At 45.6% G+C, this 13,081-nt stretch overlaps 1 protein-coding gene across 1 annotated transcript in view; it reads right to left on the reverse strand.

The window, feature by feature from the left end:
- Positions 1-13,081, reverse strand: part of LOC140721365 (uncharacterized) — a 310,112-nt gene that overhangs the window by 36,303 nt on the left and 260,728 nt on the right. Inside the window, 1 exon segment of the mRNA XM_073036208.1 lies at positions 1,597-2,520. Coding sequence (XP_072892309.1) covers positions 1,597-2,520 — 924 coding nt within the window.

Consider the following 13,081-nt stretch of genomic DNA (forward strand, 5'->3'; position numbering starts at 1 on the left):
CATTCGTTGCCATGCCCTGCTGCTGATTCCCTTCTCCTCGACATCTTCACTCTGCAGAAAACTCAAAGGAAACCCTCTTCACCACAGAGTGGTGTCTGTTTGGAATCCGTCACCACTGGATGATGGATCCAGTGGTGGATCTCACCACCCAGGGAGAGCGAGATATGAACAACAGGGGAGGATTAAAAAGGAATGTCATGGAACTGAATCACTGGCAGGGTCCAGCTGGCTTGAGTTGACTCCCTACTGTACACTAGTTGTGTGAAACCTAAATACCGAAGACAGAATTCAAAATAGAACTGATTTATTTGTCTTAGACCCAGAATATTAAACTCCTGTCCCATTAAAGGTGAATATGCAGCAGAATAAACTCCTCCCATGCCCAGTGACCAAGGTGCAGAACTGGGTGTGGTGAGCAGCAGCAATAATTGCAGAGTTCAGCACCAACAGTCACTCCTGAAATTGCATTCAGCAACGGTGATGGACAAATATCCAGCATGCAGCTCATTGAAACTTTCTCCTCAGTGTAAACCCGGTAGTGTCTCACAAGTATAACATGCTGTAAGGTTTCACTGCTCATGTAACGGCCTCTCTGTAATGTTTCACTGCTGAGGTAATGGTTTCTCTGTAGCAGCAATGTTTAGGTTACGACTAGAGATAACAGGGTTTTGGAGTGTGGGGCTGTCCAATGACAGAAATGTTCTTTCTTGTGAGTCTGGAAGAGATATTACCACGGTCTTTTGCCAGGGAGACATCAGAAGATGCAAATGGAGAAAGTGAGCACTTTTTCTTTTTTTTAATTTTTCTTTACTAATGCTAAGGTCAAAGTAAGAATTATAAAGCTCAATCATTTAATCACATATTGTTTACTGTTTGTTATTTCAGCATACTAATTTGTAACGGGGACACCTCAAGCAGCATCCACCCAAACGAGATTTCTTAAGTTTGACCGGGCTGGGGTGGGGGGCTATCACCCCGTATATTAAGCTGCTAGCCAAAGCGAGAGTTACATAAGCTTAGATGACTGAGTGAATACATTCCCACATTCGCAGCAGGTGAACCGCCTCTCCCCAATGTGAACTCAATGGTGCACATTTGGTTGATTTGGCTGAGAGAATCTTTTCCCAAAGTCTGAGCAGATGATCGGCCTGTCCCCTGTGTGAACAACGCTGCTGTCTGTAGATGAGATGACTCAGTGAATCCCACACATGGAGCAGGTGAACGGCCCAGTATGAACTGGTGTGCCAATAGGTCGGATGACCGAGTAAATCCCTTCCCACAGTCTGAGCAGGTGAACGGCCTCTCTCCAGTGTGAACTCGCTGATGTGCCATTAGGATGGATGACCGAGTGAATCCCTTCCCATAGTCGAACAGGTGAACCGCCTCTCTCCAGTGTGAACTCTCTGATGTACCTTCAGTTGAGATGACCGAGTGAATCCCTTCCCACAGTCTGAGCAGGTGAACGGCTGCTCCCCACTGTGAACTTGCTGGTGTGCCATTAGGATGGATGACTGAGTGAATCCCTTCCCACAGTCTAAGCAGGTGAACGGCCTCTCTCCGGTGTGAACTCTCTGATGTACCTTCAGTTTAAATGACTGAGTGAATCCCTTCCCACACACTGAGCAGGTGAACGGCCGCTCCCCAGTGTGAACTCGCTGATGTACCTTCAGTTCAGATGACTGAGTGAATCCCTTTCCACAGTCTGAGCAGGTGAATGGCCTCTCCCCAGTGTGAATTCGCTGATGTACCTTCAGTTGGGATGAGCAAGTGAATCCCTTCCCACAGTCTGAGCAGATGAACGGCCGCTCCCCAGTGTGACCTCGCTGATGTACCTTCAGTTTGTATGAGAAAGTGAATCCCTTCCCACAATCTGAGCAGGTGAACGGCCTCTCCCCAGTGTGAACTCGCTGATGTACCTTCAGTAGGGATGAGCAAGTGAATCCCTTCCCACAGTCTGAGCAGGTGAATGGCCTCTCGCCAGTGTGAACTCGCTGATGTACCTTCAGTTCAGATGACTGATTGAATCCCTTCCCGCAGTTTGAGCAGGTGAACGGCCTCTCCCCAGTGTGAACTCTCTGATGTACCTTCAGCTCGGATGAGCAAGTGAATCCCTTCCCACAGTCTGAGCAGGTGAACGGCCTCTCTCCAGTGTGAACTCGCTGATGTCTCAGTAGGTGAGATGAGGAAGTGAATCCCTTCCCACAGTCTGAGCAAGTGAATGGCCTCTCTCCAGTGTGAACTGACTGGTGTCTCAGTAGGTGAGATGAGCAAGTGAATCCCTTCCCACACTCTGAGCAGGTGAATGGCCTCTCTCCAGTATGAACTGACTGGTGTGCCAGTAGGTCGGATGACTGAGTGAATCCCTTCCCACAGTCTGAGCAGGTGAACGGCCTCTCCCCAGTGTGAACTCGCTGATGTACCTTCAGTTGGGATGAGCAAATGAATCCCTTCCCACAGTCTGAGCAGATGAACGGCCTCTCTCCAGTGTGAACTGACTGGTGTCTCAGCAGGTGAGATGACCTAGTGAATCCCTTCCGACAGACTGAGCAGGTGAACGGCCGCTCCCTAGTGTGAACTCGCTGGTGAGCCATTAGGTCAGATGACCGAGTGAATCCTTCCCCAAAAATTCAGCAGATGACCAGCCTCTGCCTAGAGAGAACTGACCGGTGTGTCCACAGGTGGTATAACCAACTGAATGCCTTCTCACCCACAGAACAGATGAATGGCTTTGCCCAGTGTGAACTTGCTGATGTACCTTCAGTTGAAATGACTGACTAAATCCACTCCCAGTGTCCCAGCAAATGACGGGCACACCAGTCGGTCAGATGATTGAGTGAATCCTTCCCCACAGTCTGAGCAGGAAGGATGATCGAGTGAATCCCTTGCTCCTCTCTTAAATATCTGGACAGAGACAGCAAAACTGGCATGTTGTGTTTGAGGTTCCCGTAGACAAATTCCTTGTCATTTTTAACCTGTGAAAAGATTTACAAAATCCATCAATGGGTGAAGGACAACATTTCAGATGAAATGACTTGAGTTGTCAAGGTGTGATCTGACATTACAGTGAAGTTCAACTCAAGTTGGAGAGAGAAATAATCTTGTACCTTGGCACAGTGCTGGTATCTGGAATGACCATTAAATTCTTTGATGCTCTTCCCGTCTCTATAATAATAGGGCATTTCTGCCATCTCCAATGTGTAAACATCACCAAGCATCTCACATGGTGTGTACGCACCGGCTGTGTTGTGAAAAGAGCGCAGCAGCACCTCTTTCACCTCAGACAGTATTTAGAACTTTGGGATGGGGCCACTGAGGACTTTCTACAGGGACACAATTGAGAGCATTGTGACTGGCCGCATCACTGCCTGGTATGGGAACTGTACCTCCCTTAATCGCAGGAAACTGCAGAGAGTGGTGCAGACAGCCCAGAACATCTGTAGATGTGAACTTCCCACTATTCAGTACATTTACACAGACAGGTGTGTAAAAAGGGCCCAAAGGATATCAGGGACCAAATTCACCACAACCACAAACTGTTCCTGCTGCTACCATCCAGGAAATGGTACCACAGCAAAAGGACCAACAGGCTCCGGGACATAATATTCCACCAGGCCATCAGACTGATTAATTCATGCTGATACAATTGCATTTTGATGTTATATTGACTGTCCTTTGTACAGACTATCTATTATAAATTACACATTGCACATTTAGATGGAGACGTAACGTAAAGATTTCTACTCCTCACGTTTATGAAGTATGTATTTAATAAAGTCAATTCAATTCAATTCACCCTCTCCACTATCTGTTCTGTCATTCTGGCTCCCATTCCCCCTACAACTTATTTTAACCACGTCACCCCCCCCCCCCCCCACCCCAACATTACCTCTAGCAAGTTTTACTACTAGGATATTAGTCCCCTCTTGTTCTGTTCCCCTAACTAACCAATCCCCTATCACCCCTCTGACTTTCCTCTGCCAGGCAATTCCCCCCAACAGTTTCTAAAGTGGTCCACCTGTTGCTGTGTTGGCTAGCAACAAGAGTACTCGGCGATGGCTATTTAACCTCCTTCCCCTTCCTGATTCTCACCCAGTTGCCTGTGTCCTGCACCTTGGGTGTAACTCATCTCACTTCATGTCATATCTAGCACCTCCTCCAACTCCTGGATGATCTGGAATTCATCCATTTCAAGATCCAACTCCTTAAAGTGCAGAGTTACAAGCTGCAGCTGGATGCACATCTTGTTGGTGAGGACATCAGGGACACTGGAGGTCTCCCCACCTTCCCGCCAATGTCTCCTCTAATTTGTAATGACCAGTGTGCATGTAAAGCTTGTACTGTGCATTTTTAGCCAGTGACAACATGTGCGCAGTGTATTTTATTATCATTCAGATGTATTCATTTTCACTGTCAATAGGAACTTTGATCTCCTCTGGGTTCCATCCAGTTCATCTGCACTCTCACACAACCTATGTACCAGGCCTGTAACGGGTAATGAATGATTTTCTCACCAAAGCTTTTGCACATTGTCCATATGTGGTTTGCTAGCTAAATTACACTTTAAAAAGTCAGATTTCCAAATATCACTCCACTTCTTCCCACTTGCAAATTCTCGGGCAACTTTAGCACCACCACATGCACACAGGTATCACCAGTTTCTGCATTCTACATAAATATTTCCTCTGAACTCTCCCCCGGGTGACTAACGGTGGTGAACTCAGTGATGGCAATCCCAATGAATATGAAGGGAAGGGCAATAGTCTGTCTCATTGGAGTCTGGCACATTTGTGATGTGAAAGCTACTTGTTGCCCAGGGCAAAGGTGTTTGATATCATTACGTACCCATAGAGAATGGGACAAAACATGTCCTCACCGGTAGAAAAGTCGAGAACAAAAGGAGGTAGAACAAGCAACACACACAAAATGCTGGAGGAACTCAGCAGGCCAGGCAGCATCTACGGAAAAGAGTACTAATGCTGAGTTCCTCCGGCATTTTGTGTCTGTTGCTTGGATTTCCAGCATCTTCAGATTTTCTCTTGTTAGTGATTGGAGGTAGAACAAAGGCGATTTTCTCAACTGGTGATGTAAAAGATTTTGTTCCCTTTCTCGGAGTTCCAAATCCTGGCATTTAGATAGCTGGAGCTCAGCTCTGTCTGAGAGATCCATCGGTTCCCATTCCCTCATCAACCGGAAGATCCCCGGGGCCCGTGTACGGATCGTGGGGCGGAGAGAGAGGGAAGAGGGCAGGGCTGTCCTGGGATTGCGGGTCACGGTTTTCGAAGTTCACAGGAATTGCCCTGAAAACGGTGTTTAAGATAAGACTGAGAATCGCTCTTACCCGCAAACGATATCTGCAAGGCCTTCTGTGTACTGCGCGCATGCGTCATATTCGGAGACGTCACAGCCCTGACGCCTGCGCATTTCATCGGTGCTTCAAAGCCGGTCAAAATCTTTTAACGCAGGACTTTATGGGTAATCACGGTGCCATTAAACATTTCTGCAAGCACCTGTTCAATGTCCATACCTCATTTTTTTTATAGTGTGTATAGAAAAATCTGCAGCTGTTTTAACGCAGAAAGCGGCTCCCATAAGCAATATAGTCAATATCAACGTGTATCTAATGCCAAAGTAAAATGCAGATATAAAACACAGGAGATTCTGCAGTTGTTGGAAATACAGAGACGCACACACACAAAATGCTGGAGGAACGCTGCAGTTCAAGCAGCAACTCTGCAGCGGAGTACACAGTGTAGGCATGTTGAAGAGGCTCGGTCTAAACGTTGTCTATTTATTCCTCTCCACATTTGCTGCCGGATCTGTTGATTTCCTCCAGTATTTTGCAGAAATAAACCATCATTTTTTTCGGTCAACCAGTTTCCAACTGTTTCTTTTGTAGCCACATCCTGCTGGTCTGATTCCTCCTCCTCCTCGTAAACTCTACACTCCATCTCTCTCTGGAGCCCCAAAGCCCTGACTCAGGCTGGCAACACTTTGGTTTCTGACTCTGCACCATCGAAGTTTCACTCGCTAGTCTGCTGTCAGACTTGTGTTGCGAGACCGCAGATTCGTTTACTGTGAGTGTCGCTTTCAGTGCCTGAGGGAGGCGGGGCTGTGACGCTAGTCACACACTGCGGGGGGCGGGGGAGAGAGAGAGAGAGAGAGAGAGAGACAGAGAGAGAGAGAGAGAGAGAGAGAGAGAGAGAGACACACACACACACACAAGCTGTTGGAACTTCAGCTTGCCACTTCTATGGGGTGGAGTTCTTCCATGCCCAGAAGATTAGGTTGATCATCGGCACGCAGTGCACAACGGATGTGTGACTGTCACTTCGTATCATCCATATGTGTGAATTTGCAGGAGTATCCTGTGGTATCACTTTTGTTGGCCCTTACCCGGAATCCGGGTGATCTGTGGTAACCACTTGAAGACGATATTCCTGTGACTGTCACCTAGTGATTTTTCGAAGTGGATTTCGGAACTAATCGACGGATAAGATCTTCGGCGGCTGTTATTTCGTTTACCCAGCGTGGAATGTGTGTGGAATTCTTCGTAATTGCCTTCTCTCTACATGTTCGTGTGGATTTACAAATCTTTCCTCTCACTCACTTATTCCGTGGATTACTGAACTTTTCTACTTTACCATCATAAGACTTTAAGCATTGTTTCCCAAGCTTGATAGTTTGGGAGCTATATCTACGCACAACACTGTTAACTTCTGTTTATTTCGTTTAATCTTTTATATTTGGAGTGGATACTAATAAAGATAATGGTTTTCACATCGAAACCAGACTCCGTTAGTGATCTGTTGCTACTGGTACGTAACAATTGCAACAAGACAGCTGTCTGAGGCACAGTCCTTTAAAATTGGTGAAAATGACCCAAAACGTTGAAAAGAGCAGGGAAGCAGGAGTTTAACCAACTTCGTCCAGAGCCCTGAAGAACGTCACAACCACAGTGAGCTCATCGTCTTATTCAGCCCGGAGAAAATCATGCAGGAAGTTCATGCAGGTGTATAAGATGATGAGAGGCATTGGTCGTGTAGATAGCCAGAGGCTTTTTCCCGGGGCAGAAACGGCTAACATGAGGGGGAATAGGTTTAAGCTGCTTGGAAGTAGATACAGAGGAGATGTCAGAGCTAAGTTTTTTAAGCAAAGAGTGGTGTGTGTGTGGAATGCACTGCCAGTGACGGTGGTAGAGGCGGATACAATGGTGTCTTTTAAGAGACCCTTAGATAGTTACATGGAGCTTAGGAAAATAGGGGGCGATGCGCTAGGGTAATTCTTCGCAGTTTCCAGAGTAAGTTACATGGTCGGTACAACAGTGTGGGCCAAAGGGTCTGTAATGTGTTGAAGATTTCTATGATTCTATGAAATTCAAGGGAAATCTCCGATCCCACTGAGTGGTGACTAGTTGCAACTTGTCATCTCAGGGAAAGTGAGAGGGGAACGGCAGGGATAGATTTTCATAAACTGAAATGGAACAGAAACATGGGTAAGGATCAGATGGGCCGAGTGGCCTCTCTAGTGTACATAGTGAGTGTGATAGAGACAGTAAGTACCTGACACACGGGATTTGATAAAATCTGATTTATCTTTCACAGATCCACAATATTAAACACCAGTCTAGTTTAAGGCTAACATCAGCAGAACAGACTCCTCCAATGCTCAGTGACCAGGGTTCAGTCCTGGGTGCGATGAGCAGCCGCAAGAACTGCAGAATCTGACAGTAACAGTCCCTCATGAACCTGCAGCTGCCTTCAGTTAAACATTTAACTCGGAGCTGATTTGAACTTCCTCCCTGATGTGAAGTTGCTGGTGTTGCAGCAGCTGGGATGATTGAGTAAAACTCTTTGCTCACTCCGGACAGAAATGTGGCCTCTATTTATTGTGAACTCACCGGAGCATCACAAGGTGGGTTAACTGAATGAGTCTCTTCGCACACACGGAGCAGGTGAACGGCCGCTTCCCAGTGCGAAGCTGTAGATCTCGATCTTCGGTCTCGGGCCGAAACGTTGACTGCTCATTTACACGGATGCTGCCCGACCTGCTGAGTTCCTCCAGCGTCATTTACGTGTTGCTTTGACCACAGCATCTGCAGTGTACTTTGTGTTCAAGCGCTGGTGAACTGAGAGATAGAGCGGAACTAACGTGCTGTTGTGTTCGACATTCCCATACACAAATCCTTTTAATTTTCGACACTGTTAAAAGTTTACAAAGCAGGTCAGTGGGTGAAGGACAACATTTCAACTGAAATAATTTTAGTCTCCATGGTGCCTTCTGATTAAAACACTGTCACATCTCAAAACAATTTAGAGGAACAAGATTTCATTTTCTAACTGCCCACAATTCCTGCATCAGGCACAATATCAAACTCTCTGCTTCCCTCTCTGTATCAAAATGGATCATTTCTCCCTTTCATCAGTCTGTGACTTGGCTCAGTTTGTCTGTCTCCTTCGCATTCTGAGCATGCGCCACACACCCACTCAGATAACATTTTATTTACACGGCTGTGACGAGAGACTTTCTGATTATTATGTCCCTCCCGGCATTTGACGGTGGTAAACTCAGAGTCAGCAATGGTATTGAACCTCAGGAGTAGGTGATTAGGCTTTTTCGTTGGAGATCGATAAACTGCCGGTAGTGTGTGTCTGGATGAGTGGGTCGTTTTCAGAATGGAAGGAGGTAGCGTTTGGAGTACCCCAGAGATCAGTCCCTGACCACAGTTGTTCACAGTTTAATGTCCTGGCGGAGGCAGCGAGATGTGAGATGCCCCAGTCTGCTGGTGACGCAGAAAGAGTAGAGTTGGGGGAGGGGAGTCTATTCACATGCAATTCCGTAGCTTTGCAATCAGTACATAGTGCACTGTGGGGCTGCAGTGGCGGGTTCCAAACTGATAATTAGATTTGCTGACGGCACTACATTGATCGGCCGAATCCCAAATAATAACGAGGCAGCCTACAGAGAAGAAGTCATCTTTCTGAGACAGTGGTGTCAAGAAAACAACCTCTCCCTCATTGTGACAAAAACAAAGGAGCTGGTTGTGGATTACAGGAGGAATGGAGACAGGGAACAAATTCAACATTTCCAAGTCTGTTATTGATACAAAATGTACATTTTAATATTGATCATGACACAATGTATTTTAAATATCGGTAATGACATAAAACATATTTATAGACTGTTACTGACAGAGAATCGTATAATTTCTGTTCCGTGTGTTATCTGAATGTACTTGCCTGTGATGCTGCCACAAGTCAGTGTTTCTCTGTCCCTGTACCTTCCCGTACTTGTGCACTTGGCAATAAATTCAACAGGACCTGAGAAATCTCACTGAGATTTGATTAGTGATGATCATCTTGGCAGCTCGGTTGTTCGAATGTATGCGACAGTACACTGTTAAATGCAAAACCCTGAACAGTGTCGATGATCAGAGGGATCTTAGACTCCAAGTTCATCGCTCCCTGAGAGAGACAGCACAGATTTATCGGGTGGTTAAGAAGGCAAATGGCATGGTTGTCTTTATTAGTTGAAGCATTGAGTTCAAAAGTCGGGAAGTTGTGTTGCGGCTGTTACGAGCCTGCGGTCGTACTGTGACTGTTTCTTTAAGAGCGCCGGCGTGAGGAGGCGGGGCTATGACGTCAGTCACAGGCTGACAGCGCTGACTGTGGACTGAACCATAAGAGAGAGAGCGATCTGCAGACAGGCAGTCGGCCAGTCTAAAGAGAGAGAGAGACTGGAAAAGCTGATAGCTTCGGTTAGTCGCAGCTGAGGCTTGGAACTCTCCTATGCCCACAAGAGTGGGTTGATCATCGGTACACGGAACCACAACGAATGTGTGTGGCTGTCACTTCGTATAATCCATAGGAGTGGATTGTGGAATATCTTGTGTTAACCCTTGACTGGGTATGTTGTGTGGTAACCCCTGGAAGACGGTATTCCTGTGACAGGTCACTTCGCTGATAACTCGTCTGTGGACGGATTCAGCGGATAAGAACTTCGACGGCGGTTATTTTGAAGTAACCGCCTTTTCTCTACGTTTCACCCTGGATTACAAATATCTCTCTCCCATCATTTATTCCGTGTATTACTGAACTTTCCTACTTTACCATCTCAAGACTCTGAGCTTTGTACCCTCAGGCTCGATAGTCTGGGAGTTACATTTACACATATATACACTTAACACTGTTAACTTTCCTTTATTTCGTTAAGTTACTATATTATAAGTAGATGCTAATAAAGAGAGTGGTTTTAACATCAAAACTAGACTCCAGTGTGAACTCTATTGCTGCTGGTTCGTTTCTAAAACGCTACAGTTCGTAACACAGTTTTATAAAACTAGTTAGACCACATCTGGAGTGTTTCATACAGTTCTGGTCGCCCCCATTCTCGGAAGGATGTTGGGGCTTTGGACACGGCGCAGAAGAGGTTTACCAGGACACTGTCTGGATTAGAGGGCATGAGCTATAACGAGAGGCTGGACAAACTTGTGTTGTTTTCTCCAGAGCGGCGCAGGCTGGGGTGAGACTGGATGGACGTTTATAAGATTACGAGAGGAATAGAGTGGACAGACGATATATTTTTCCTGGGGTTTGAAATGTCTAATACATTTAAGGTGAGAGGAGATCTGAGCGGCGTTTGCTTCTTTCCACAGAGTAGTGGGTAAATGGACATCTGTCTGGGGATTCGAGACCAAAGCGGCCATGTGATCCCGTTTCCTGTTCACGTTTTCCGCAGATCTGCAGCATCTGCGGGTCACTGCTCTACGTGTACGTGTAGCTTCATCTTTCCCCGTTCAGACAAGACAGTGAGATCCGGATCGGTCACGTCCTGTCGTTGTCGGTGGACAATATGTTTTTTTTCGGCAATATTTTCAGCATGTTTCATTCCACTGTTTTCACCTGCTGAAGTGCTGCCGATGTTTCTGGGTGTCTGACCCACTTATGTGAGAATTTAGCTTTTTATAATTATCTGAGCTTCTCATAAATGTGTACAGTTCAGTTAAGCTTCACTCCACTACTTCCAAAGCAACAACCCAGTCAGTCAAACAGTCGGCACAATTAAAATAGTTTATTACATCTTTTTTTCATTTTGCACTATTTATATAATTTAACAATGTGATATTTATATTCTTATATTAAATCACAATTGTTAACATCTATGGTTAAAAATTAGGTTCTACTGCTGAACGAATTTCATGACATATGCCGGTGCTATTAAACTTGATTCTGGTATTGATATGGGAGACCCACCACCGGTCACCTGATCCCAGTTACCGCAGATCGTAATGAGAGATTAAAGCCTTTTCTACTTATTTGCGTTCCTCAGAAAGACAACAGTTCAGTTCCCTTCTGTGGTTCCAGAGCAGAAGCTCAGTCTGTCTAATATTTCCACACAATTAAAATGGGGAATTTGTTTATTATCATCATGTACTGAGCTACAGTGAAAATCTTGCCTGACGTACTATCCACACAGATCGATACATTACAACAGTACATTGAGCTGATATACAACAAAATAATCACTGTAACAAAGCATTATGGCTGCAGAGAAAGTGCAGTGCAGATAGACATATGGTGCAGGGTCACGTCGAGTTACATTGTGAGGTCGAGTCCAATTTATCTTTCATTTGGCTTATAACTGCAAACAGGAAGCCGTCCTTCAGCCTGGTGTTACGCACTTTATGGCTTTTGTATCTCTCCGCCAATGTGGGAGCGGGTTTGCAGCAAGAACGTCCAGGTTGTGAGGATCTTTGTGTACATACCCTGCTTTTCCGAGGGAGGGGAAGTGTAGGAAGAGTCCATGAGGGGAGGCATGTTTCTCTGATGTTCTCTGTTCTCCATAGTTCTCTGCAGTTCCTTGCAGTCATGGGCAGAGCAGTAGACATACGAAGGCGTGAAGTATCGACAAGGAGCTCAGAGACCTCGGACTTCACCCTGTCTTGTGTAGCTGGATCCTGGACTTCCTGTCAGATCACCGGCAGGTGGTAAGAGTGGGATCCATCTCCTCTGTCTCTCTGACCCTCAGGACACATAACCCACAGGGTTGTCTCTTTGGCCCCCTCCTTTACTCTCTGTGCACCCATGACTTGTGTTGCCACCCACAGCTCCAATCTGCTAATGAAATTTGCTGACAACACTACATTGATTGGCCTAATTTCAAATAATAAATTTCAATCGATCAAATGCATCCTGACAAGGCTCGGCCCAGACAAACTTTTCACCCTTCTTCAGGAGATTGGTCAGAGGAAGAGCGATAGCAGCAAAGTTCTTACACAACTTACGGTAACATCCATCCATTCCCAGAAACCTTCTAAGAGCCTTCTTAGCAGTCAGAATAGAAACTTGAGAAATTGCCTGGACTTTTGCCCGAACAGGAGCCAACTTGCGTTGACCAACAACATAGCCAAGACAGGTCACAGTGGCATGGCCAAATTCACTCTTAGATAACTGTAAGGTTGTCCTGAGAAAGCCTGTCAAACAGCTTCTCTACTGCAGAGATATGCTTTTCCCAAGTGTCACTCCCTGTGACTAAGTCATCAATATAGGCATCTGTGTGTTCCAACCCTCGAATTACAGAATCATTCATTCTCTAAATTAATTACAAATATAAAAAACAAATTAATTAATTGCTTAAGTATTCACTCCTTTTAATATGACACACCAAATCAGCACTGGTGCAGCCAGTTGGTTTTCGAAGTCAAATAATTAGTTAAATTGAGATCAGCTGTGTGCAGTTGAGGTGGTTCAATTAATTTTAGTAAAAATGCACCTGTCATTAGAAGGTTCATCTGCTGGTAAGTCAGTATCCTGGCAAAAGCTACACCATGAAGACAATAGAACACTCTGAGCAACTCAGTGAAAAGGTTATTGAAGAGCACAAGTCAGGAGATGGATACAAGAAAATTTTCAAGTCACTGAATATCCCTTGGAGTACAGTTAAGTCAATCATCAAGAAATGAAAAGAATATGGCAGAGCAGCAAATCTGCTTGGAGCAGGCTGAGTGATTATGCAAGAAGGGGACTAGTGAGGGAGGCCACCAAGAGACCTATGACAACTCTGTAGAAGCTACAAGCTTTGGTGG

This window comes from Hemitrygon akajei, unplaced genomic scaffold (genome assembly GCF_048418815.1).
Source record: "Hemitrygon akajei unplaced genomic scaffold, sHemAka1.3 Scf000054, whole genome shotgun sequence".
Lineage (NCBI taxonomy): Eukaryota > Metazoa > Chordata > Chondrichthyes > Myliobatiformes > Dasyatidae > Hemitrygon > Hemitrygon akajei.